Genomic DNA, 27,745 nt, shown 5'->3' with positions numbered 1-27,745 from the left:
TTTCTGTAACAATCAAAGCTTTATTTCGAGAAAAGTCACAATCTTTTGTCCACTACGGCACTATTTTCTTCTTCCCGTTCCCTTTTTTCCTTTGGATAGATTTTCAAGATGCACCTAAGGTGGCTTCACTAACAGACACATTTATATATTATCAACATCCAAATTAATATTAACCTTTTGCATTTCTTCATCACTAATTATTTTTATATTACGCTCAGAATTTAGGTTGGAGGACTGCAAAAACACTGCACCAGGAGAGAGAGAATGAATAAATTAAAACATATTTATATCTGCAGGTAGAGCTGAAAAAAAAAAAATACAATATTGGGAAAAAGTTTAATATTTTTTGTCATTCATTCAGAAAGTTAAAATGACTTATAATAATAAGGCGACTAGATTACTGAAATCAAACCCTGAGACATTTCCGGCTAGATAAATAAAAAGTTAAAAAAATAAAACTGTACAAAAACATGTTAAGTATGATTTAAACAAATAAGCATAGTGACAACTAAAACATTACCAAAAAGAGCCATTTAGTTGGTGGGGGGATGCAGATGTCTACGTCCTCCTATATCCCACACTTGGACAATCCCTGAATACTAAGGTAAGTGCCTTCTGAGTGAATGTGAACATGTATATGCTTACATAAGTATGTAGCTGGACAAGAAAGTTTTTTGCGCATTTTACTAACGACTAGTAGGCCTTTGATTTTTTTCTTCTTTTTTTTGGTGGGGGCAAGTATATAGATCTCTATACAAGTGCATAAAAGTACATAGCACATATAAAAATAGTAACTTAATGTAAAAAAACAAAACAATACATAGCAAATTATTGTTTTATGCTCACAACATATTTTGCAGATTACTAATCTCATGAGCACTATGAATAAACACAGAAATAATGTTTAAATTAAGAAATTATTAAAGTAAACAGTTCAGAAAGACATTTAAATTGACTGGCGTGTGTTAAACAACAAGCTCAATGTTGACTTTGGTGTATCTTCAGCAATAAAAATAAGCTTACTGACCATGGGTTCCAGATTCATTTTTAGTTAAATAAGTCCAGAAAAAAAACCAAAAAAAACTGCAAGAGAAAATTTTGTCCTGCTTCAAAACGTCAGCCGTCTTTTTCTTCTGACAATTGTTCTCTTCCTCTTGCTGTCTCCTCTTCTTCATTTGTATGAGTTTCCAAGCGTAAACTGCAGTCGTCTTCAAGCTTTTCTCCCTGTGTGCCTTCAGCAAGATGCAACCAGTTTTTTCTGTTTCTTTCACAAGCATTCAGCAATGGAGAGCAGCTGTCAAATAACTTTGATACGGCCTGTGGATCACAGAGAGGCAGAGAGGATTTAACATAGCAGTGGAGTGGCAAAAGTGTGGGAGATATTGTAAACATACAGAACCTTGCAGGAGTATGTATACCTGTTGAACCTTTCTACATTTTGTCATCATACAGCCACAATTTTAAGGGGGATTGTATAGCTTGACCAACACAAAATAGCACATAATTGTAAAGTGGGGGAAAAATAAATGGTTTTTAAAATGATTTCTTAAAAAAAACAAATTAGACTAGATGTTGTGACCTGCATGTAAAATGTTTTGTGTGACAGGAATTTTACACGAAACCCGCCCCTGAACATGTGGTCTCAAATGTATTGCGTAACGGTGGCAGGAGCATGCTGTACTAATGCTTTTCTATTGCAGGAGTAGGGAAGCTGATGGGAAGATGGAGCTGAATATAGAGCAAACTTGGGAGAAACCTGTTTGAGGCTGCAAAGGACTTGAAACTAGGGTCACACGTTTACCTTCCACCAGGACCACAACTCCAAACATACAGCCAGAGTTCCACTTTGACTGATGTGCTGTTTTGTGTAAGTCTGTTTCATTAACTTCCCAATAAAGTTCATTGTAGTTACAATGTGACCAAAAATAAAAACCTTTAGGCGCTATGAAGACCTCAGCAAGTCCCTGTACTTAAAGCCTCAATGACAATGTCAAACCACCTTGTATAGGGGGAAGCAGATCTCATCGATGTATTCAACCTGCATGTACGGAAGACGTGTGCTGTTTTCTCTGTCCATTATGTCCTGATGAGAAAGAAGTGAAACGCATTGGTTTAAACACATTTGATTAATGGTGTCCATATTCTATCAGACAGAAATCTAAACAGAACAAGAAAGATTCTTTCAATTCATGTTTTATCCAAAATGGAGTCCTCTTGCAGTTAGATTACTCCACCATCTTATATAAGTTGTGGTTCAATACATTCTACCAGGAAATGATGGTAAGATTTTCTCTATACATTGTAAGCAAACTCTGTATTCCAACATTTTCTGCACCAAGACAAGCTCCTACTAAAATGTAACTTACGATCGGTTTAGTTTTAAACTCCTCTCTCTCTTTGTCCCCTTGTGCAAAGAACTCCATGGCAACAAGGTTGGCGATCTGTTAGGAGACGAGATGAAGGTAAAAGCCGTCATCAAATCAGAGGGACCATGTTTGTTCACGCAATCAGGACTGTGATACATACCCGTTTTTGCTCAGGCCAAGGCTTTGTGATAGCCGATAGGTCGCTTGCAGTCATAAGCATCGATCTGTCAGGTAAATCGACAACATAGAAGATAACTTCCCACCGAGTTATAAATTCCTCCTAACGAATCACTTTTGCTCTCACCTCAGCAAATCTCTTTGTTTCTCACTCCTCCAGTTCACCCAGCTTTTCTCACCAAGAGAAATAAACTCCCCTCTTCTCCTACAAACAGCACAGCAAAGGAATGTACGTCGGCTTAGAATAATTCTCACGTAAGGCTGTGGCTCTGCCTGCTTTGACAGCATTTGTTGAAACATACTGCATGTAGACATTAAGGTTAGTGGCAAGGATTGCCCTTTTGATCATGTGCAGTACAGCTCTGTGGTCCTCCACTGACAGGCCGCTGAGGATCTGGCTCCCCTGGAAGAACATGAGAGAGAATCAGGCTTTGGATTTGGTGTTAATTACATTTGCTATAAGCGTTTGCTATAGCAATATAATTGATACTAAATTTCAATTAAGACTGAAATTATTAGAAAAGGCAACATGGGACAAACTGGGGAGGGCAAATACTTGCAAAATTAAATATGATTTACAACTGAGAAGAAAACAAACAAAAAACAAACAAACAGGGAAATCAGATCTTACAGTGTTGTTTAGAATGAAGATGCACAGGTTGTAGTGGTGGTTCTCTAAAGACGAGTGGCCGTACAGCTGAGCTAGAGGCTGCTGGGACCTACAAGACAGAAAGAACGCAGGGTGCAGTGTCTTGCAGAAGTATTCAGATTCATTAAACTTTTTTGCATTTTGTCACATTCCAACCATTAACTTCTATGTGTTTTCTTTGGATTTGGTGATATGCAACAGAAAATTGAGCATACTTGTAAATTGGAAGGAAATTGATACATGTTCAATACCCCATTCATACCACAAACTGTGGAATGTATATGGTACACACCACACAGCTCTGTGTTTTTCCTCCCGCTATCCCTGGAAGGCATTTTAAATGTCCTTCATTTGCATCTGCTGTGTCCTGGCTTTAGATCACTGACCTTTAAACTTCTATAAGAAGTTTAAAACTCGGAATAAGGTTTCATTACCTAAGCCTTCCTTAGACTTCTCTACAACTTTCTCTCTGAGCTGTCTCTGAGGTTTCTTGGTCCTCGTGATGCCATTTATTCACTAATTCTCTCTTAACAAACCTTTGAGGCCTTTGCAGAACATCTGGATTTATTCTGAGGTAAATTTATGCACAGATGGACTCTTACTAATTAGGTCACTTATGCAGGCAGCTGGTTGCACTATATTTTATTTCAGGGAATTAGGGGACGGGGGGATCAATACAAGCGCTCGCCACTGTTTTTAGAAATGTATTTGTAAAAAATGGGGAAACACTACCAATTATGCACCAATTAGTGTTTTGTCTGTCCCATCAAATCCTAGTTAAATAAATAAATATTTGAGGCAGTAATGTGACAAATGCGCACTTAGCATCACATAATACTGTTTATGTAAATATGGAATTAAATTTAAAAAAAGATCACCTTTCTATGTAGGAGTTACTAACTCCTCTGTGGTCGATATCATGGTTCAGGGTGGCTATCATCAGTGCTAAGATCTCCAGGCGAGAAAAAATGCTCTGAGACACAAAGACATCAAAAGGAAGGCATGAAGACCACAACACAGGAGTACAATGAGCCTAATCTATGCTTCTCTGTGTTAAAATGTGAGTTTTGTCATGTTTGTCTGTCAGTATAGTCTGTATATATTTTTAACATAAAACCTTTCAATCAAATTAGATAAGCTAAAGCACACATATCAAGGTAAGGACAGAAATCTCAGTCAGTTTCAGCTGCTTTTCCATGATTTTCTTTGTAATTCGGCAATACCTGTGTAAAATCTTCGCTTATTGAAGAAATGATCCCTAATACATTTGTATATTTAGATGTTTAAAAGGGCTAATATTCTCCTGTCGGTAAACTCTGACATTCAAACCTTATAGTTTGTTAAAGGACTGACTATGGATAAAGTGTGTTTCCCTGTTGCCAAGGTAACCAAATTAAGAGCTAAATAAATGTAAATGAAATATTTATCTTTAATCTACAAAACCTGCCTTTATAGTATGACAAGTTTTTTGGTAACATTTGAAGCAGATCATCACTTCTTAACATGATTTAACATTTGTTTAAAGATGACATTGTGGACTCACTCCTAAGAGTATAATTCAAAGGCATGAATTGATTTATTAAATTAACTTATAAATGCAGTATTTTGTATATATCCCCCCCCCCCCCTGCACATTTAGTAATATGGGACTACGTTCACTCACCTGCAGCTGATCTGTGGCCATGAGCATAGCAAACATGCTTTGAGCAGTGCTCAGTGCGTGACTCCAGTTGTGATAAGGAACGTTGCTCCTGTAGCCACGTCTCACTGTCAGGACCCACTGACAAAGGCTCTGTGCAGAAAAGAGATTGAGACAACTGACAGATAGGTTTTTACTACAGTGTAAAGACAAGGTAATCTGCTTTATGCTTTATGATTATGGAAACAACACAGTTCAGTTACCTTGTAATCAATGTTAAAGTCCTGCAGCAAATTCAGGTCCAGAAACATTCGAACGGTGGCCTGAGTGGTGGCGTCTTCTGGTAGGCCAAAATCAGAGAAACGGAAGTCCAAAATATTCAGTGATTCCGCTGAAGGAATCGGGGCCTCCTGCAAACCCAACATCATTATCGGCACCACACAAGTAAGTAAGTAACACACACAAACAAATACGTATTTTATAATCAACTTTTGCTTAATATGCAGGTATTTCATTAGTCAAATTTTACATCCTGTTATGGAAACAAAAGACTGTGCAAGAAAAGAAAAATCACCTGCAGTGCCTTAATGTCCTGTTCTGCTGCAGTAATGTGGTAGGCAAGAACCTGAAAAATGATCATTCAAATAAAATCACTCTATAAATAAAGTTGAAACATACTTTTCTAATAGTCAGAACTACTATAAAAGAAAACTCAAACATTTCACATCATTACAAATCAACATAAAGTTCAAAATAACTGTTGTTACAAACAACACCAACCTCAATGGCTGGTTATGAAGGAAAATAAATTATTTTTTTGCTCAAACAATCTACAATAAACTCTCCACTTTGCAGTACTCCATTCAGAACTACCAATAAGCCACAAAAATTAATTTATTTGATTTGTGGGAGGCTATTAGAGTATCAGGACAAATCCCACACATGCATGGGATGATCTGGTATACAGAACTTCTGGGGATACAAACCTGACCACTTACTTCAGAGACAAAACCGTGCCAACCACTTTACCTGTATGTGTGGCAAATTTAGAGTTTCATTGGAGAACATTATTGTACTCTCTAGGGATAAAGCCTACATAAAAAAAAAAAAAAAATCACTAAATTGCTAGTGCTACAGTTATTGGCACCCCAAACAATTTATCAGATATATAAAAAAAAAAAAAAACAGCAAAAGGCCAAATAACTTGTAATCAGTAACTCACTATTTTATTGCCATATGAATATGATTTGACAAAAAGATCCAATTGAGCTCCAGCAACAAACACTTCAGGGCGCTTTGTACACAAAATGAATCTGTTTGAAAGCAACTCGTGCCCAGTGTGTGAAGTTTGGTTGAGGGATTCTGGGATTCTGTGGGGCTATTTTCCACCTAAAGGCCATTGGAACTTTATTAAATAGCATGGCTAAATGGAGACTTGATAGCCAAATACACACAAAAATCATTGACAAAAAACAACCTTCTCACATGGACATTACATTCATCAGACCTAATATAGTAAATCCTTGGCGTGAGCTAAGGAGAAGAGGGCATGGGAGGAGCCAGGACTATGGGCTGTCTAGAGAGATTGTGCAAAGAGGAATCTTCTTAGAACCATATTTCTGTATGCACTTCAATCAAGGGAATCAAGGGAGAAAAGAATGAAAGTCATAAGGAAATGAAAACGCAAGAAAACAAGTAAAGACAAGAAAGGAAGTGATGTAGAAATAAGACATGACACAAGGTAAGAAAGACATCAAGAAGGAAAGCCAGAGGGAAGTTTTGCCTCCCTAATAAATGAAGGAAGAATAGGCAGAAAGAAAGGAGGTACAACAAAAGAAACAAAGAAAATGTAAAGGTAAGAAAGCAAGGGAAGAAGTAATGAAGGATACAAATGTAAGGTCAGAATAAAAGAAGGAAAGAGAGCAGGATACACGATGGAAAGGACAGGGTTATATGTGTCCTTTCTAGAAAGGATGGAGGTAGAACATAAGAAAGGAAGGACACAGTAAAAAGATGGAGAAAGAGAAAATAAAGAGGGGAAACAATAAAGGAAAGAAAGAATCACACACATAGGTATACAAGAAGGGACAAAAGAATAAAAAAAGGGACAGATGAAGGGTAGAACCTTTAGATGTCTTGAAATAAAAATGTTCCTCAAAATCTTTTTTTTTTTTCATTTTCCAAACCTTTCTACACCTGAAAAATACTGAAAATACAACTTTTCTAAAACAATTACTTAAACCACACCTGTAACAACTTTTAGGAGTGTGTATGCTGTTTTGATAGATATTATGATGTCACTCAGAACGGTCAGAAGACCAATACTAACAGCAGTAGGTAGATTAGTTTCCTACCTCCTCTGTGACTTCTATACTGGCCCTCCGCGCCTCAGTGATCTTGACAGTGTGAGCATACTGTAAGGCCAGGCCACAATACACACCCAGGTCCTCCAAGAGTCGCTCATCATATCGGTTAAAGGGCTCCAGTTCATCAGAGTCTCTAGTCCGTTTGTTCATCAGCTGGCACACAGCTAAATCACAGAAGAACAAGCAACACAACAAAGATGTTTAGTAATGTTCAGTCTTTAGTGAAACACAACGCTGCTCCTATTATTATGGATTGATGTTATGCAGGTTAAAAGAATGCCTTTTAATAAAAAAAAATCCACCTATACAAACAATAGACCATGCATGAAGATGAAAAGAGTGAAACAAAAAAAAATATCTGACGTATTGACTTAGGTTTCAAAGCCTGCACAGTCTACTGTTAATGAACCGCTGAGAAATATGACTGACAAAAAGTTCCCATAATGAAGCTCCCACCATCAAGAGTTAACAAATTTCAGTACTGAAAGCGTAGTTCAAAGAACCATGGAAGATGTTCATACAAGCATTTAAGTACATACATATAATCTAAAAGTTAGATTAATAACTTTAAATATAGATATGAAAACATGCAGGTTTGATCAGTTTTTAAGTTTTTTCATGGAACAATTACAGTGAATTTCCACAACAGAACAACACTAACAAGTACCAGTAATAAATTTTTCAGATCTTTTTCTTGCCGTTAAGTTGGATATGCTTTTCTTTATATTTTACATAATCTCCCACAAATACTAAGATCCCATAAAAGAAAATTTACCCATCCTCTTTTGCAAAACCTTTAGAGTTTGCAAAATGAGAAATACAATGGTGGTTATGCAAAAATAGCAACACATTTCCTATAGTACATATTTAGCAAAAATTCTTACAGTTGACAAAAGGTCATGTTACATTTGTGGCTCTAAACGCGCAATATTTAGCTGGACTGAAGGAAAAAATGGCCCTTTGAGTTGTTGAGGTTGCAAACCCCTGGCCTATACAATCATGGAGTAGACTTTACAATTGACACCTTTTGCTTAAAGTGTATACCTCAAAAGGTTATTGCTGTAGAGTGTTCTATGTACGCATATTGTTGGAAGGTTGAGTTGAAAGACTTGTCAAGTAAACCCCATTCAAGAAAGAAGGACTAAGCAGAAAAGATGCTGGACTGTTGCACAGTGGTGCACAGGAATTTTTTTTATTCTATTTGTGTTTTATCAAGTGCAGTACAACCATCTACCAGAAAATGTTATAGGATGCTTCCTTCTGCTGAGGAAAATTTATGAAGATGCTGATTTCCTTTTCCAGGAGTCTTGGAGCCTGTTCATGCTGTCACAACAACCAGTACCTGTCTCAATGACAATGGTACCATTGTGCTTGATTGATAGGGAATACTCGCCTAACAGAATCTATAGGGGTTTTCCAAAAGGAGAATGAATGCCATTAAAGCAGAGCTGAAGGCTGCTACCAAAGCAACCTGACATTCCTAAACATTTCTGACCTCCTCCAGGCCACATTGCACTGATGCAGAAGGAGCCTGTACCCAGTATTGAGTGTATATATTGTACAATAAATGGACATACTTTGCAGTAGGCAAACAAATACTTTTTTGTTTGCTTTGCCATTTTCTAATTATCAGAGAACTGGAATTTTGCCATTTTATTCAGCAGTGAGCCACAATCACCCTAAACAGAATTAAACGCTTGAATTCTATCACTCTTTGTAGAATGAATCCACATAAAAACATTAGTTTGACTGTTTGATTTCAGCAGTTTGACTGCTAAAAGACCTTGGGTTTTCAATAACGATGACATTTTTTGGACTAAATCTGTGAAAGTGTAGTGGAGTCCAAAAAAGTCACGGCTGTGCTGACATGCTGATGATGTTTAATTTCATTCAAATGAAATAGATAATGGACAGAACATAGATTGTTGCTGATTTACCTTCTAAAGTTAGCTGTTAAACACACAAAGTTTCCCTTTTGAGTTGGTTGTAGATTTTTTTTTATTTAAAAGTCTAAAAAAATATTTGACTACAGTACCTTCATGTGCTGCTGGTTTTTACAGCTTAGGATGGAATATTACTTGATGTGGTTTCATATACGTGTGGCAGCTATTGACACTTATTTTCATTATTCAAGCAATTTCCCCTCTGACCTCACTGTGCTGTAGCCTCGTGAGACCATCCTGATCTCGCGAGGTTTCAAGGTTTCACTCGCAGATCAGTCTGGATTAACCTGACAACAGCCAGCTGCATGTATCGCTCCGCCTAGCTCCACTCACATACATCTGGGACACGGCCATAGGCATTGCCTTTACTGAAGGCTGGGCCTTATCAAAACTCCTTGCATATGATTGGATAAGCCACTTGTCTGTCATCTTTATCAACGTGCTATTTCAACCACTCACACCGAAGCTAACCCGTGACGCTGATGAGACCGACGCGGAAAAAAAAAAAAACTTTTATTTTTTTTTTATGTGTTTGCGGCTGTAGTGCAGGGTTTCCCGCAGCGCTATCTTGGCGAGGCGGCCGCGGAAAACGTGTCGTCCACCCCCCCGCTCCGCGAGCCGGTCCAGGCGCTAAGAAGAGGGGGGAAGACAGCCAGCAAAGCGCCGCGGGTCGGAGTCGATCCCGGGCTGACCGCCCGAGCCGTTCTCTGATGTTGTTTTAATGAAACAATATTAGGTAGATTGGAAAACACGGAAGAAATAGCAGCATCAATGCTAACGCTTGCTTCCTCGATGCGAGCCGCCATTGTTGTTGGAATCTCACGGTGGCTTCTCCACTACGTCACATCCATGAAACACCCGCCCTGCGTCCTGATTGGCCAGACCAAAAATTTGGTTGGGGAAATCATTTTCAATGAGCCGTGTCCCAGATGTATGTGAGTGGAGCTAGGCGGAGCGATACATGCAGCTGGCTGTTGTCAGGTTAAGTCTGGATACCCTCCGTTGAAGAAAATTTGGAGCCGTTCACCAAACGAACGTCCAATCAGCGTTGGCTTTGAGGCGGGTTGAGGTGTGACGCAACGGGAAGCGCGTCAGTTCAGTCTAAAGAGCATGGCGGCTTCAGCCGATGAAACTAGCGTTAGCGCGGCTATCGAGCAAGTTTTATCGGAATTACAGAGTATTTCTCTGCTGAGCTAACGAGCCTTTACCTGCAGCAGCAAGAGTAGCTTGGCTTGTGGTTGTGTTTTCGTCGTCGCTCTGTTACGAGCGACGACGAATCTGATTGGTTTATTTGGCCCGTCTATCACCAACATAGGCCAATCAGCTGACCAGTATTTTCGCCCCTTCCCAAAATTACTTCAACGGAAGGTTTCCAGATGGATATGCGGAGCAAATCTATCTGGCGGAGTCAGGTAAACTGTGCTGTCCTTCAAACTTAAATCTTTGCTTGAAAATCATTTTGGACAAAGGTCACTGCTAAGTGACAAGCTTACAAAACTACGTAAAAGGGAGAGACTCACCAATGACGTTTTCCGACCTTTCATTTCTTACAGGGCAGCAAATGATGCTCCTCTCTGATTCAACAGTGCTCTTTGCCATATTAAGAGTTTCCATAGCGATCATTGTTTGACAGGCGTGTGATGGATCTATATCACTGATGTCATGCTCCCTACAAAATATAAACATATGATGTTTTATAACTAAAACATAAAAATAAAAAGGAGCTAAATTGTAGTTTTATTCTGTGTAGAAAATACCTTCTGTAGATTTGGCAAGTTGCTCCAAGCTCTTCACACTCCAAGTGTATCACACATGAGAATACAATCTATGGTAAAAGCCACAAAGCAAGAGAAAATACATTGTTGTATGAAACAACATAGATCAGACAGGTAATATAAAAAAAATAAACAAAATGCAAAAGAGGGTAGTATTAAGGTGATCCACCTGATCCTTCGAGACTGAGTTTAGATCACTGGGGATGAAGATGGTGCAGTACTGCGCATGTGTGAAAGGCATGATTGTGGCAGCCATCTTGCTCAAAAGAACTTCAAATGAATGATGCTTCTTTGATAGCACCTGTGCCATTTCTACCAGAGCCTGAAAGACACACACACACATTTAAAGCATGATGCTTGTACTTAGACTGGACTATCACAAGGACACCAAACAGATGTCAGGTTGCTACCTGGCTGCGCTTAGCCTCTTGCCTTGAGCTCTCATACAGCTGAATGTTTTCCAGAACCATTCCCAACACATCCATATGATTTGACAGCACCTGACCAATCAGAATAAAAACAAAAATGGTAAGCATTTCTCCCAGGTGGGCGTTGATACGTTTTCTAACAAAGATCCCCCCCCCCCCACCCCTCCCAAGTATCACCTTTTCATCCACGGTGGTGAAAGCAGAATGGTAACCAGATCCATTCCTTTTGTTGACCATTATCACCACACCAAACACCTAAGAGATAAAACACACAACTAATTGTTATACAGCATTGTTATAGGACCTCATACGCGAAATCAATCACCCAAAACAAAGCCAGGATCAATTTTACCTCTCGTCTGTGGTTCATGAGAGGAACACTCAGAACTGTCCTAATCGTTGAGCGCTGATCACTATCTACCTTGAACCTGGGGTCCTGCACAGATAAACAAATAAAACATGGTATCACAATATTACTTATTATTACTTGTTTGCAGCACATGTGCACGTAATACATGTTTAGCACCACTGAATGGGCTACATCTTTGTCTAGTTTGGCGACCGAATACATTATGTATGAACAGATTCAGAGATCTGTTGGCTTTAGTTACAGAGCGCATCAAATTCACCCTGAACTTTGTACAACCACAAACGGTACGGGATTCAGTTGGAATCTTATGTGCTAGACCAGCACCAAGAATCATGCTGATGGGACTGCTTGTTCTCAGCAGGGAAAGAGATGTTGGACAGAGTTGGTGAGTAGATGGATAGAGGTAAATACTTCACGGAAGATGTTGCAACACAACTGCCCTAAACATTCAGTCAGAAGCCGCAGTTAAATGGCTTAGATCAAAGCTTATTATTGTATTAGAATGGGCCACTGTCAAAGTACCAACCTGAATACAATTGAAAATACACGGCAAGGCTTGAAAATGGATGCTCACATATATTCTATCCAATTATCTGACTGTGAACTATTTTAGAAAAAAAATAATAACAAAAGCCTTCAGTCTCTAGATGCACCAAGCAGATAGAGGCATACCTAAAAAAAAAAAAAACTGCAGCTGTAAATGCAACAAAAGCTGGCTCTACAAAGTGTTGACTCAGAGGGCTGAATACAAGTGCACATCACACTTTGTATATTTCTTTAAATAAAGAATTGAAAACCAAGGTTTATAAAAACACAATGAAGGTTGCGGTTGTAACATAAAATGTGAAAAGCTTCAGCAGTATGAAAACTTGTAACTAATAGATGTAGCTGGAATACCTCTCAGCATCCCTCCTGACCAAGGATTACTGGTGTCCTAACTCTAGCAGGAAATAACTCATCCCTAATGACATTGGCAATAAAGACGAGGGCTTGAGAGGGCACAAGCTGGAAGCCTTTTAGTGGCCTGTGCCACCATCTCTGATCGCAGAGGTCAGTGTGTGTGCGGGCGTCGCCGAGTAAATCATGCATTTACTGCGCCACTGCATGAACTGCGGGTTGTTAGAACAAACAAAGACTCTCAGCAAACCCTTTGTGTGTAGCACAATCCTTAATCAATAAACTGAACTTCAGATTGATGCCAGTATCGTCATAGTGTTTGTCTACTGACAAAGAGAACAGCCTAAATTTGGTCCATGTGTATTGGGAACAGTTGTATGTGAGTGTTTATGTGAACCTGGGTCAGGTCAACGTTACCATGCTAAAAGCTAGGCATAATTACTAATTACTTCAGCTGAGCAAACCGCTTCGTCAGTCGACTAAGTCTAAAAGGATTAAAAGCAGCTGCTCCGTCAGGGATTTCCTGACATGCTTCCCACAAGCCATGAAACAAGCATGCTGCCGAACATGTCTCTAAACCAGGGGAGACCATGACGTTAGCTCTTGGATTTTTGGAATTTAGTTTTAAACCTTCCCACTCATCACTTGAACAATCAACTTTACCTCCTGTGCAAAACCTGCTGTTTGAAAAGTAAAGCTCACTGGACATTGGCTGCATGACAACTGAGCAATAATGCTCCAGAGGTTTTTTTTTTACACTTCCTCACATTACAACCTCAAACTTCAATAGACTAATATAAATCAGGAAAATATGGTATGCAGTTGCATCCAGTGGATTTGAGTATTTTATTATTATTGCAGAAGCATCTTTAGCTGCAATTACACCTACATGATTTTTTAATGGTATGTCTCTCCTGTTGTTGCACAGCCAAAATGGTAAATGGTAAATCTCCATCCTAGTATCAGCTGTTTAATGGACACGCACAAGTATTGTTATAGAAACGTCCCGTATTTAGCTCGGCCCATCTTCCCACCAACAGTGAGCTGATTCCCCGTCCTTACTGACCAAATCCCATCCCTACGGCATGATGCTGCCACCACCATGTCTCACAGTGGGCATGTTGTGCTTAAGGTCAGGCACAGTCTTAGTTTTCCACCCTTTAGTAATTTACATGTACGCTCAAAAGTTCAGTTCTTCCACATATTTTCCCTGCAGTGAGCTTCAACATCGCTGTGGTGCAAAATGACAAATTGTGAAAAAACGTTCGATAGGCAATACTACAAAAAAAAACCAAAAAAACAATTACCTTATGAGCATCTCTCAAGTTTATTGGTGAACCTGTAGCCAAAGCCAGCTCCATGACACTTTGCAATTGTTTCTGATGTGCCCGATTGCACCCAATTGCTGTTAAGGCTATCACCTCCTCTAAATCACTTCCTCCATCGTAGACTTTCCTAACAAGGGAAAGTGTAGCGCCCTCAGCAGCCAGCAGCTCCCCAGCATGGTTGAGAGCTTCCTGACAGAGCTCTGCTACAGAGCCCATGCATCTCAACCCTTCTCCCAGGAGCCCTATCAGCCACGGGCAGCCCTCGCCAAGGCCACAGGACACACTCTTTTGCTCCATTGAAGGCTGAATAGAAGGAGCCAAGGGCAACTTGTTGGAGCAAAGGCAAACGGGAGGGCAGGGAGAAAATGAAAGGCCAGAGGAGTGATCCATCCGCTCAGGGGCACTGAGATATGGAGTAAGGGTAACAGACGCTCTGCGATGAGGAGCCGTCGTTTGCGGATTATGACCGTCATGGGAAGCCTGGGAGTCACATCTGTCCTTGTGGGAGATGATGTCAAGGTTTCCCGTGCTCTTTAGCAACCTCGGTGCCATCTCTGCATGAGGATCACTAATTCTGAAATCAAACACAGGAAGATAAGTAAAAATAAACAATGAAATACAGATGCATCCTGTAGTAAACAGTGGTTGAATCAGGAAGTACATCAAACTTGCAAATGCAGAGAGGGCTGGACCTATCTGATCCGTTTATCAGACCTCCAGCCTTCTATGCATTTCAAAGTAACAATGAACCTTTGGGCAGGACAGTGGTTGTTTTTAAAATGATTATCATTGTTAAAGAGTTTGGCTTTCTTCCAATGGTGGCATGACTGTCTGGTGGCACCTATTGCTGAGCACAGTTTAAATAATGGAAAAAAAAGACATTGCTGTACACACCGCAGGTGGCTAATAACTGTGATGACTTCTGACAGCTATGAATCAATCAATTTATTTGGATCAGAATATCTCTTTACAAGCACCCCTTCAGTAAACAGCAGGTTCTCCAGGTACAACCTTCTTGTCAGACATCTCAGATCAGTGTGACAATAGGACTTTGAGTTTTACCGTTTTTTTTTTTTTTTTTGTCTTCAGCTCAAAACAAAAACGTTCCTAATATATTTATTTTCTACTGGCTCTGCTTTTTTAGTTGAATGATTTGGTTTAATTGTGTTCTGTTTTTATTCGGGAACAGACAAGTTGATGGTTGAATTAGAAAAGAAATAAATAAATAAAAAACAACACAGGGTCCCCTAAAGTCTGAATTTCAGGAGGGGAAAGTTTGAGGTTTCTCATTAACCTTGACCTGGAAATCCAAAATGGCTGATTTGCGGTGAAACAAAGTTACGGCCCCAGTAAAAACTATTTATTTGGAATCCGGACAATTGTAAATGTCTCTTTAAACCTCCCCAACACACAGTAGGCTACTATACAACATTCTTATGGACATGTTGCCAAACATGCTGGAAAGTACAACCAGAAGAGAAAAAATGTACTGGTATTGTTGATGTTTCTGATAAGCTACATAATAGATTTGATCAAGATTGGAAGAATGGGTTTCATTGAGGGAGTGGGTCTGCGTTTGGCTGTGTGTGGGGCAGTAGAAGGAAAGGCTCCCCAGGAAGTATTAGTGCAGCACCTCCACTGGTGGGGGAAACCCAAGAGAACAATAATCATTTTGTGAAAACATAGCTTTAGCATCTTTTAAAACAACATTTCAGATGTCACCAACGAGCCCCTAAAAGGATATTGAAGGAAAAAAAAAACTTTCAGTGAAAGTTACCAGTTATTTTCTCGTGCGCAACAGATACTTTCGGCACCAGAAAGTATCTGGTGCGCACTAAAAAAAATGTTTCATTCAATGTGCCTTTAGGGGCTTCTTAGTAATAATATGCACGTATTGGGGAAAATTGTTCAATATATTTAAAACAGAACAATGTTGTCTCAGTTGTCAGATGGAGCAGGCTACTGTAGGAACAAGCAGAAACTCTCACGGACGCCCTGCGTGAAAAGTAGGCGCTGGTAAAATCCGAGTGGTCATCCAGCCACGCTCCGTCGCTGTATATTTCGCCTCCCAGCTTGGCCGCTTGTTTGGCTTTGGAGCGGGGATTCCACAGCGGGGAAGAGAGCCATCCTGCGCCTTGAACCGAAGGAGACAGGCCCACTTCTGTCCTGCGGATTGACCTCTCCGCAGCAGCGGCGGCTTCAGAAGAAGGGGGCGCACCGGGAGTCCCGCTGCCAGGATCCATGGACTCCTTGGCTTCAGGGTTCCCCTGCACTGTACAACAAAACAAGGAAACAACAACTGGCAAACACCGGCCAAGTGATTAATGACGTGTCAGGAAGCACGGTGATGTCTGAAGGTAATCCTCTGACCTTAATTTCGCCGGTCTGGCAGGTTGAGATTCTTGGAGCCGATAAGCGCAGAACTAATTGATTGATTCAGAGCAGCTCAGGCCTGTTTAGGAGTTGTCATTCAAATGTTTCCAAAATCACCAAGAACTACTTCAATGAAAATACATTTGAGACAGTTCAAAACTATGATGAATATTCTGTCTTTTTTAGTTTTTTCAAACAATAGTCTTACAATGAGAAGGATACCTTTTTGTTAAATGAACTGTTAGTTAAATGAACAGTTCCCGGATTTTTGCAGACGTCTGCCCCCTCTGGCGACAGGTTGAAATGACACCAGTGAAGAGGAAACACCTGCCTCTGCGACTGCTCAGGTCTTTTACGATACCAGAGGCGTGATGTCTTCTGAGGAAAGACGTTAGCCCATATTCTCTCGCTAATCGATAAATTAGCGAGAGACTCAACAAAGTAGCCAGGTGAACGAGCACGTGCAGCGCGTCACACCCACGCGCACGCCCAGAGGATTCGGCCGAACCATTCTCTCATGAATTTATACAGGCAACTGTGGTAAATAGAGGATAACTCGTTTTACACGTCGGAAAGAAAATTAATAATTAATTTCAAAGGTCCCTATGCACCTTTAAATTATTATTTTCAAAAGCGAAGACCCGGAAAACTGAGAATTTGCAGAGGTATTTTCAAACGGTACGGAACGGATGAAAAATGATGGCTTAATGCCAAAGAAATTTAAGAGAAAGTTAAAGTGGAAAAGTGATGCGGCAGGATTGTCCAGTTTGATGAAAAGTAATTGCAGCTTCCGGTCAGAGGAAGCCGGAGTAAACGGAGAGAACCAATGCTTGACTTTATGACAATTTCTATGGTCAGAAAGTACAGGGATTATATAGCAACTTATTTTTTGTGGTGCACTGTAATCTGTTTAAGTTGTTGTATAGTTCAAGAACCGTGCTATGAATAAAATTATTATTATTATTATTATTATTATTGTATATTATTATTATTATTATTATTATTATTATTATAAGGCAACCAAAGAATGTAACGATTTTTCCTCTTTTACATTCAGAATGGTTTAACCGTGTAGTTAAACATTTTCATGACAAACATCTTGCCCTAGTAAAGCTCACCTTAGTAAACGCTGCATACAAAGCACTCCCCAGTGAATGGCTCCCTCTGCTGGTCTACTGCGCTCCTCACCACCTGCATTGGGTGGATCCACCGGTGACAGCTGTGCTGTGATAGGCTGCTCCAAGAGGAGGCTGTCATGACACCGTGGATGCTGCACAGGATCACATCCACGGCATCAGCAGCAAGCGCTCCTCCATCCACCTCGCCATCCCTCCGTCTTTTCTCTCTCTTCTCCTCCTCTGCTTCTCCTCGTCATACCACCATCCTTGCTCCATCCGTTCCTTTTCCCTTCCCTCGACGGGAGCACATTGCGGCAGAGGACGATTTACACACACTCACCAGCGGGAAAAGCAGCAGCGGACAGACTGGTAGGTGAGCTGGGGCCTGATCCCCCCCCCTAACCCCCTCCATCCTCCACCTCTCTGCCTGCCGCACAGGCAAGACATTGCATTCTCCTCTGATCTCCGTCAAGGACTAGCTGACTGTGAAGTCTGTGTGTGTGTGTGTGTGTTTGGATGTGAGAGGGTGGAATACCACACCCTGAGATTATTTTCCACTCCTGGCATAGCTTATGGAGTTAAGGGGTGGATGACTGCATTAATATTAGAGTTCATCCGGTGCTAAATTCTGCATGCATACTGAAACCAGCCCAACGGCTCGTATTCTGTGGCTGTGCTCGAGTTGTTTGTTATCTTGGCTCCACTGCAAAGTGCACGGCTTTGCTTCAGCACCGGTTAGGCCTTGGCAACATATTCACACTCATCTAATGTGGGGAATGAATTTCTGACACCGTCTGACACGTGGACTCTTCTTCTTTTCTCCCCAAATCCATGCTCTTCAGGCTCGTCCTCTATTTCGCCCTCCCCTTGAAAAACCCCACTCTCTCCATCCTCTTCTCTCCTCCTCACCCTTCTTCTCCTTCTTGCCGTCCAGTCTCCCAGGATGCCTCAGTTCATGATGCTCCAGTAGGCCTCAGCAGCATGGGCGGAGCCTGGGTGGGAAGAGAGATTACAGATTGGACCCTTCCCCTCAGGACGGGCGAACTGGCGGGCCACCCTCCCTCTTCTTCAGATGGGCGAGGACGCTGAGAGCCCCAAAATCAACCACACCTTCCTGAGAGACTACGTCACTGAAGGTGGGTCGCTGCTCTCTCTGCGGGGTTCACCGATTGAACCGCTTTAATATGGCAGTGAAAACGTGATGACAGCATTTTAAATATTCATTTTGCAATTTATTCTCAAATTGGTCATGGGAATTTTGATTTATGATTTGGTTTGTAGCAGAAATTAGATCTAAGATCTAGTCTAAGAGGAAGCTCAGAGGGGACAGGGCCTTTTCTATTGTTGCTCCTCAATTATGGAATAACCTGCCCCTGCACATAAGAGAGGCTCCTTTTACTGCCTACTCTTAAAACTCGGCTTCAAACGTACTATTATTTTTTGGCTTTTACCAAAGTGTTTCCTTCAAGTGTTTTTATGCTATATCTTTTGGTTCTTGTTTTTTAATGGATGTTTTTTTAGTCTGTAGCTATGTACAGTATTTTTCGGCTGTTTTCAAATGCTTTATAAATAAAATTAGTATGGTATTGACCTTTTTCTTTTATTTGCACTTCATATTTGAAATCTACCTTCTAGGGTCAGCAATAATATACATATATCTAAAAGGTGTAAAGGAAAAAAATCAGTATCAAAATCTACAAGATATTAGACCTTGGGGCTCTTATGGGTTAAAGGTTTTTAATCATGTCAGACTCTGCCAGAATGATGTTAGCAGGCAAGGCTTTTTTCTCTTTCACTCACATGTTGCTCTAGGTCGGCGAGCTGAAAGGTCTCTTGTAAATCTTCTCTCACTTACGACAAAGATAAAGTTGATTGTTTGGACATCCTTGTGTAAAAACTAGGCTTTAAAATTGCATATATTTTCCCACCTTGTGTTCCTACAGTTTAAAGTTCCTTTAATCAGATACCAACAATAATAGCGAAATGAACAACTTATCCAGCTGTTAAGAGCACTGAGTAACGCAGCGCTGCCTCTCATCCGCTTGTTGGTGTGCACTCTAGATGAACTAGCTGAAAGGTGGCTGGCACATTTTCCCTCACTTAGAGGTGAGCAAAATTTGACTATTTGGAAACGATACCAGTTGCCAACAACACAGACATCCGTGGCCTGGAAAACACCAGAGCGGCACTAAATGAAGTCACACAGTTAATTTTGCCTTAAAAGAATTGTGTAAAATTAGACGTGGGTGTCGTTAACGGTATCAAGATAGCCAAGTGTTTTTAAAAAGTCACGGTTTCAGTACAGCTTAAGTCTTCTGTTGTAAGTTTGTGCATTTAATAGTTAATCAGGCAACGCCGTTTTCTCCAGCTGTGTAGCGCATACAGTAGCATGCTGGGCACTGCTGGTCAGCTAGCTAAAAGATTGCTTCTAAATGATCCCTAAGGTTTAAGAGATGGAAACACCACTGAAAATATGTCCTGTCATAAGTGACCTAGACAATTATGGAATTGAAACTAATGCAGCTCTACTCAGTTAAATCCGCATTTTTTGTTTGAAATGATGGTGGAAGTTATTGCCATGTGCTGGTTACCAGTCATACCTTTGCTACAGCTGAATGTCCTGTGAATGGGATGCCAAAGAAAGTGCCAGAATGAGAAGAGTTTCTCTGGCTGTTTAAACTATAGAGTCAGTCCGTTGACTGGAAGAAAGCTCCTTTGCTTTTCCTTCACAAGACAGTCATATTCCGCAGTTTGGAAATACCTCTAGTTACAAAAACTGTGTTGAAAATCAACACAGTGACTGTGTTAATAATATCATGACCTTTTTACTCAAGCATATCATATTATAAGAATCTCCTACCTATGTCAGGTTCCATGCCTAGTTCTTACTCTGTTTGCTCTCTATGATGAAGCGGTCATTCTATCCTTGTTAGTCTTCGCTTGTTCTTTTGATTAACTGGCTCTAATTTCCTCCCAGCCGATGTCATCTCTACGGTGGAGTTCAACCAGACGGGGGACCTGCTGGCCACAGGGGATAAAGGTGGCCGAGTGGTCATCTTTCAAAGAGAGACTGAGGTCAGGGCACCTTGTAGGGATCACGACTCGCTGGGTGCAGCACTGTCTCCATAGTCCTTTACGTACAAATGCTGAAAAAGAGCTTGCTGACTTGTGTTTTCTTCTCCTTCCTTCAGTCCAAGGGCGAGTCAGAGGAGGCAGGTGAGGTGGGGGACTCGGGAGAGTACAACGTCTACAGCACGTTCCAGAGCCACGAGCCCGACTTTGACTACCTGAAGAGTCTGGAGATAGAGGAGAAGATCAACAAGATCAGGTGGCTGCCGCAGCAGAATGCCGCACATTTCCTGCTCTCCACCAATGGTAAGAAACAGCTCAAAGTCTAACAGGATATCTTATTGATTTTCTGCAGGAAGCCTTTCACATGGCACTGGGAAAGACCACAGTATTGGTCCCATGCTCCCACATGAGTTAAAGCTATTTTGGCCTTCTGTGGTCCTGTTAAAACAAAATGAAACCCTTGTTGGTGGAATTATGATTAGACCGGCCCAGCCAATATCCATTTGGGAATCCTTGGCAAGGCTTTAAAACTGATGTTCACTGAAGCTCCGCAAGCAGTCTGACTCAGCTCAATTAACTTTGAGCCTTTGAAGGGATATGAATACTTTTGCATGGCACTGTGTTGTAAGTTTTGTCTGAATAAACCCGATACCTCAGATGTGAATTTGCAATTTTCCTGTCGCAGATAAGACCGTTAAACTGTGGAAGGTCAGCGAGAGAGACAAAAGACCAGAAGGATACAACCTGAAAGATGAGGAGGGACGGATCAAGGATGTTTCCACCATCACTTCTCTGAGGGTACAGAAGCACACCCACCCGCCTGCACATGCTTTAACCCACTGTTAGCTTCATATCTAATGACAGCTTGCTTGCTTTTCATTCATTAGTTCTTTACCTTGTGGTTTTACTGTCATCAGCATACGTTATTCCCTATTTTCACTCTTTTGCTCTCTGCTTAAGGTGCCGGTGCTGAAACCAACAGATCTGATGGTAGAAGTCCGTCCTCGGCGCGTTTTCGCAAACGGACACACATACCACATCAACTCTATCTCTGTCAACAGCGATGGGGAGACTTACCTGTCTGCTGATGACCTCCGCATCAATATGTGGCATCTGGACATCACAGATCGTAGTTTCAGTATCCTTTGTGATCAAGATTTGTTTTGTATTCCCCCCTTTTGGCTTTTTTTAAATTTCTGTTTAGTTCAGCTCCGTTTTACCTGTCATGACAAGCCATTTTACAAGACAAATGGGTCCAATTACTTTCCTAATACACACAATGCATTTCGGTCTAACTTTCATTAAGTTTAATCCATTTCGTTCCAAAATAATAAAATCATATTGCTATAATTTGTTCTGTTTACACAGAGCTCAACTGCATCCACATTATATTACAATACAGTAAAATCTAGTTGATCACCAAATCCAAACTGCAATTCAGTTCAGTTTATTTACATACCATCAATTCACAATACATGTCGTCTCGAGACCCTTTACAAAAAATAAATAGATAAAATCAATTCGAATGGCTCATATAGACAGAATCCATGTCAATTAGATACATTCCAATCAGTTCTAGTAATCAAACAGTGCACTCAAGAACAGTTTATTATTCAAATTGGTTCAAAAGTGTTTTATCCAAGGAGACCCACCAGATTGCATCGAGTCATTGACTTGCAGCTTTCAATTTTCCTGGATGAGCATGCAGCGACAGTAGACCGTCGCTTCCATTGTGTTGTTGATTTTACAGCCGTCCATCAAACTGAGCATGCATGTCAAGCAAACAAAGAATAAAAACACAAAAACGCAAGCTTTCAATGCTTTCAATGGGAAAGAAATCAATAGAGTAAATATAGGCAAAGCTCCATTAAGGGCTTCTTCAATTAAAGAAACACAGCTAGACATAGACATGCAGTATTTTCAATGGGGGATCTGTTACTAAATCACTGCAAACAATTGCTGTTGGTTGCTTTGTAAAATATCTCTGATTTTTGTTTTTCACTTATTCTCATGTTGCAGGAGACTTTTCAGATCAAGCAAAATATGTCCATTTAAATTTCAAAAATGACCAATCCATAAGTTAGTTTCAAATGGACGAGCAAAATTAATTTATGCAGTAGTGGAACAGATGTATTTAAAGCCACAGTAACCTATTGTTTTTGTTCAGACATTCTAAAAAATTGCATTTCTAATTGCATTAATATGAACCTATATTCAATACCAGATTATATTCAATAAAAATAAACAATAAATAGTTAAAATGTACTTAAATAGTTGCTGTTTATGAAACATACAATTTATTTAAAATATAAATACATTTTATAGAAAATATATTAAAACAAATGTCTTTCTTAAATTTATATTTTGTAATTTGCATAAAAACAAAAATAATAATAATATTTACTAACTGAGTTGCAATAATATGATTGTATATCTAAGCTGTGCTTTTTGCATTAAATCTTGTTTGTTTGTTTTATGTGGGAGCCACAAGTGAGACAACATGCAAAGGAATTAAAGGCTACACATGTGCAATAATGCACACATAATCTTTTAATCTGCATGCTTCCATTTTACCTGTCACCTTGCTGCTGATGTTTTGTAAATTTAACCCCATTTAGCAGCAAAACCTACCATAGAGTTGTGTTTCCTGTAAATAATCGGCTAATAATAAGTGTGGGTGTTTGCTTCGAAAAAAGCGCTGCGGACAGTGTGATTTCAGTGCAGGTTGCAGCATGTTGTACAAGCTGCCTTTGGTGTTTATCCCATTCAAATGGAAAGTGACCTAGAAAATCTTAGATGCATCTATGGAAGACTGCTTTGAATAATTCACTCAGCAGTACGCTTTCGGCTGAGCCTCATAGGACCACCGCAACACAAATAGAACAAAGCGGGGAGCAGATTTTGTATCCATGTTAGTTGGATGATTTTTTTTTTTTTCGTGGTTATCAATTTGACTTTAAATAGTCTGGGACCAACACGATAATGTGCACATCATAACAAAAGATTATTGTTACCTCTTTTTTTTTATCTTCCTTTATGGAGCTTCTTCTCAGACATTGTAGACATCAAACCCACCAACATGGAGGACCTGACGGAGGTGATAACAGCAGCGGAGTTCCACCCTCACCACTGCCACGTGTTTGTGTACAGCAGCAGCAAGGGGACCCTTCGCCTCTGTGATATGAGGGCCTCGGCTCTTTGTGACAAGCATACCAAACGTGAGCATGCTTTCTAAATTAGACAACATTTTGGAATAACGGTAGAAAAAGGCATAAAGGATTTCAGACAGAAAAAAAAATATTTTTCTCTGTGTTACTAACTACTCATGTGCATCTTCACACTGTGCATTTCTCTAGTTTTTGAGGAACCTGAAGATCCCGGGAGCCGTTCGTTCTTCTCAGAGATTATTTCCTCTGTGTCGGATGTTAAGTTCAGCCACAGTGGCCGCTACCTGCTGACAAGAGACTACCTGACGGCCAAGGTGTGGGACCTGAATATGGATAAAGGCCCAGTTGAAACCTACCAAGTAAGACATTACTTTCCTTTCAAATATCCACAGTAACTGTGTGTTAGGGGCTTAACCCTAACATACAGTTAAGCCCAAAGTTTTAATGTTTTAACAAAATGAGCATGTTGGAGTGACTCCACCACAGTCCCGACTTAAATCTGCTAGAGAATCAGTGGAGGGATCTAAAGATTGATAGAACACCAGTGGGGACAGTGAAATATCTGGTCAGCAAGAATTTGATCGATGTATTGTTGATAAAGATTTGGATTTGAGATGGGTATAAATAGTTTTTTATATGCTAATCTTGCAATTAAATGTAAATAAAAACAGATTATCTTTTGAAACATATTTGAGACATGTATATGTGCAAGGTTCACTTGAAAACAGCGTTCTAGATATATAAGCATCACTTTTATTTAGCCATTTCCTAGTCCCACTATTAAAATGTTGTGACTCTGAGGCTTTTTTGTGTCAGATAGATTTGGGTAAGGCAAAAATAAAGTCTGCAAAGGTTAAATAACCTCTATTTTAATTGAAAAAGGAGCATTGGGATGACATATTACATCTGCACTAGGGTAGGTATGACCTAAAATTTATGTTTCTATATATTTGGACTTTCCTATTTCTTATTATAAAACATGTGTGTGTGTGTGTGTGTGTGTGTGTGTGTGTGTGTGTGTGTGTGTGTACCTTACTGCTGCTGTCCTACCAAATAATCAGCACAGGTGGCTTTTAGCCAGTCCAAGACCAAGGCAGACATTATACTGTCATATCCAATAAGATTAAATCTTATTTAGAAATTCATTTATTTCAGTAACTCAGTTAATAATGTTAAACGCATAATATAGATTAGCCTATATTTCTGTTTTGTTGATTTTACTACATTTGAGATTAGAATATCGCATCAGACTGATTTAAAAAATGTTTTTAATAGCAGAAATGGAGATTTTATTAAAAAGATGTTTAATACCCATTTAATGATTGTTATTTTCAAAAGGTAGTGTTGATCTGACAAATGCTCCTCATCGGAATGCATTTTCTTATTTATTGAATGAGACTAAACCAATAACTAATGTTTTGGTGAAATGCAATTCCATAATCAATGATCGGATCGCACAGATTAGGCCTAATGACAACTGGCTGGAGCATAAAATAATTACCAATTAAACAGAGTATGCGAAAACAGAATGATTAGTAAGCAGTGATTTAAACAAACACCGCATTTCTTTCAGAAAGCAATTAATACGGAATATTTTTTGTGTTAACAATACACACAGTTCAATGTGTAAATTTGTTAAACAAACAGTATTTAAAGCAACGTGAGCCATATAACCACTATTATAGGAGAAATCATAGCCTAAATAGCGGACATAGCCTAAATGACAGCAGCATAGAGATTTACCCCCTTTTTTTGTAAGATTATCAGCCAAGTTTTAGTTTTGCTCTCATTTGGGATGAGTCAGTAAAAAAGTTCTGGTTCTATAACCAGATGGTAATAGTTTTTACCCCCTTCACAGATAAGTCCTTTCTCCATCAATGTAAAGTCTCTAACCGTGAAACTCAGTTTTTCTTGTCGGGCTCCGTAGTTTGTTTTGCTTTTTCCATGATTTTCCCTCTCAGCTGATATTCAGACTGCTCCCTCTGAGTTTTCTGTTGGGCGAGGCGACAGAGCGTACGTGTGTGATGCATTTAGGAATGTTAGGAAAAACTAAGCTCCCAGTTAATTACAAACAAATGAGTAAAAATGGCAAACAGGTTAAGCAAAAGAATCATTTTAAATTAAATTTTTACATTTTTACTTTACCAGTATTTAAAGGTCCCTCAGAAATTATTTAACAAAACTTAGTTCCAAGATGTTCCAACAAAGGACCTGGTGAGTTTTGCTGAGAGTTTGCAAGAAAGGTTACGTTCTTGATATTAAAAATGTATTTATAAATGTGGAAACAAGGCCCTAAGATATGCAGATGGTATTGTATAACTGTGTGTAAAGGTCTTGAATCAGTTTTCAGTTCTCTAGGTTTATATTTTGTTGGTGTTTTGCTAATATTTCATTCATTTACAAGTTAGTCCCTTTCTTGACCATTTCAGTGATGTTTTTTTTGTTTAATAAGCCATCTGTCAATAACCAATAAATTATTCAGGTAGCAAAGGATTCCTAAACTCAAGTAGTAAACCGCTGTTGAGTCTGCACATAAAATACAGCTTAGTTTGAGTCTTGGTTTTGTAGCAGACTGTTACCAAGACAAAATTTGTTTCCGTCTATTCTCTTGAAGCCTAATAATACCAAAGATAAACCAGTTTCATGATGGTAAATCAGCATTTTATCACTAATGAGAGGATTCACAGAGAACTATTAGCTGAAACCTCGGCATACACAAAAAAGCAAGTGAGTGATGCTTCTATGAAGTTCTGTGTCAGACCTTTTCTCTTTTTTTGTTTGTTTTTCTATTCCTTAAAGACTTTCCGATAAAGTTCATCATCTGTTGATAGTTTGAAGGCCCAACACTTCATCCTTCGTCCTTCCTTATGTCTAAGAATGAAGAACAATATTTTGCTACTGTCAGACACTCCTGCTAAAACTGTGACAAATGTCTGGAGCTAGAACTATAATTGAAAATGACCTAAAAATTTTAAATGAAAGTCTGGCTTCCTGGTTGTCGTGTGTAAAGCATTAATGACGCGAGGCTTTTTTTGCAGTACTAACGCAGGCTGATATCTGCATGTGATGTACCAAAGCGTAACACATAATCTAAAGCTGAGTGTCTTGCCCATCCCCAGGTCCATGAATACCTGAGGAGTAAGCTGTGTTCCCTATATGAGAATGACTGCATCTTTGATAAGTTCGAATGTGTCTGGAACAGCTCAGACAGGTAAGTGACTGGTGGGGACAGTGTGCAGAATAATTACATTTGAAATCAAATTAGATGAACGTGTCACTGCGTCTCACTGTGATTCTTCTAATCGTCCGGCTCTGACATTATCTGACATTTCAATCGATGTTGGAGACGGCCTTTGGAGACATCAATCAATCTTTCCCACCTTATTTGGTTTCCTTGTTGCCCTCTTCCCTGTCCCACAACAAACCTTTCTTCTTCTTCTTCTCCTATGACCCAGCGTGATCATGACTGGAGCATACAACAGCTTTTTCCGGATGTTCGACCGGGAGACGGGCCGGGGCGTGACCCTTGAGGCGTGGCGGGAGAACAGCAAACCCCGGGCCGTGTTGCGGACCCGCCGGGTGTACACGGGCGGCAAGCGCCGTCGCGGCGATGTCGGCGTCGACAGCCTGGACTTCACCAAGAAAATCCTGCACATGGCCTGGCACCCGGCGGAGAATATCATTGCCATAGCGGCGACCAACAACCTGTACATCTTTCAGGATCGTGTCAACCCTGACGCGCAGACGCAGTGACAGGAACACAAAGACAGACTTGAAATCGTTTCAGTGTTTTAAGGAATGCATGAGAGAGATGCAGCCTCTGGATGTGGGATTGATGACTGATTCTTGAACTAAACTAATTTTATGACAGAAAAAAAAAAATAGTGCGTGATCATTTTTCTAACCCTTGGGATGTGCTCATATCACTAGTAGAAACTGGGACCTGATTTTTTTTGCTGCACTCTACTCCCACTTTTCCAAGATGTTTGTGTAATTTCCGTCTGCAGGAGCAGTGAAGGAGGTGCAGGGACGCCTCTCCATCTGCAGCGACTCAGTGCTGTTAGTCACACAGTGTTG

The 27,745-nt window shown here is 40.0% G+C and overlaps 2 protein-coding genes across 3 annotated transcripts; one reads left to right on the top strand and one right to left on the bottom strand.

Moving 5' to 3' along the window:
• Positions 1–83: 83 nt before the first annotated feature.
• pde5aa (phosphodiesterase 5A, cGMP-specific, a) lies at positions 84–16,525 on the bottom strand. The gene is given in 21 exon segments (XM_036136915.1): positions 84–1,317; positions 2,000–2,083; positions 2,367–2,441; positions 2,527–2,590; positions 2,671–2,748; positions 2,846–2,946; positions 3,175–3,262; positions 4,071–4,165; positions 4,856–4,984; positions 5,095–5,241; positions 5,406–5,456; positions 7,186–7,361; positions 10,661–10,830; positions 10,832–10,965; positions 11,085–11,237; positions 11,326–11,415; positions 11,521–11,598; positions 11,696–11,779; positions 13,918–14,512; positions 15,931–16,237; positions 16,309–16,525. Coding segments are annotated over 20 exon segments (2,844 nt in total). The 5' UTR covers positions 16,182–16,237; positions 16,309–16,525; the 3' UTR covers positions 84–1,116.
• An 863-nt stretch (positions 16,526–17,388) lies between these two features.
• LOC118563119 (serine/threonine-protein phosphatase 2A 55 kDa regulatory subunit B gamma isoform-like) lies at positions 17,389–27,538 on the top strand. Of its 2 annotated transcripts, none has more exons than XM_036136889.1 (10): positions 17,389–17,798; positions 18,364–18,565; positions 20,407–20,504; positions 20,621–20,804; positions 21,187–21,299; positions 21,462–21,639; positions 23,555–23,719; positions 23,858–24,027; positions 26,788–26,879; positions 27,124–27,538. In XM_036136889.1, exons 2-10 carry the CDS (start codon positions 18,502–18,504, stop codon positions 27,419–27,421), a joined length of 1,362 nt encoding a protein of 453 aa, XP_035992782.1. In that variant the 5' UTR covers positions 17,389–17,798; positions 18,364–18,501; the 3' UTR covers positions 27,422–27,538. The 2 variants fall into 2 exon arrangements, with proteins under 2 accessions (XP_035992782.1, XP_035992781.1); XM_036136888.1 differs by having other exon boundaries at positions 18,272–18,565.
• Positions 27,539–27,745: the final 207 nt, after the last annotated feature.

This window comes from Fundulus heteroclitus, chromosome 5 (genome assembly GCF_011125445.2).
Source record: "Fundulus heteroclitus isolate FHET01 chromosome 5, MU-UCD_Fhet_4.1, whole genome shotgun sequence".
Lineage (NCBI taxonomy): Eukaryota > Metazoa > Chordata > Actinopteri > Cyprinodontiformes > Fundulidae > Fundulus > Fundulus heteroclitus.
This window is presented reverse-complemented; position numbering and strand designations above follow the sequence as displayed.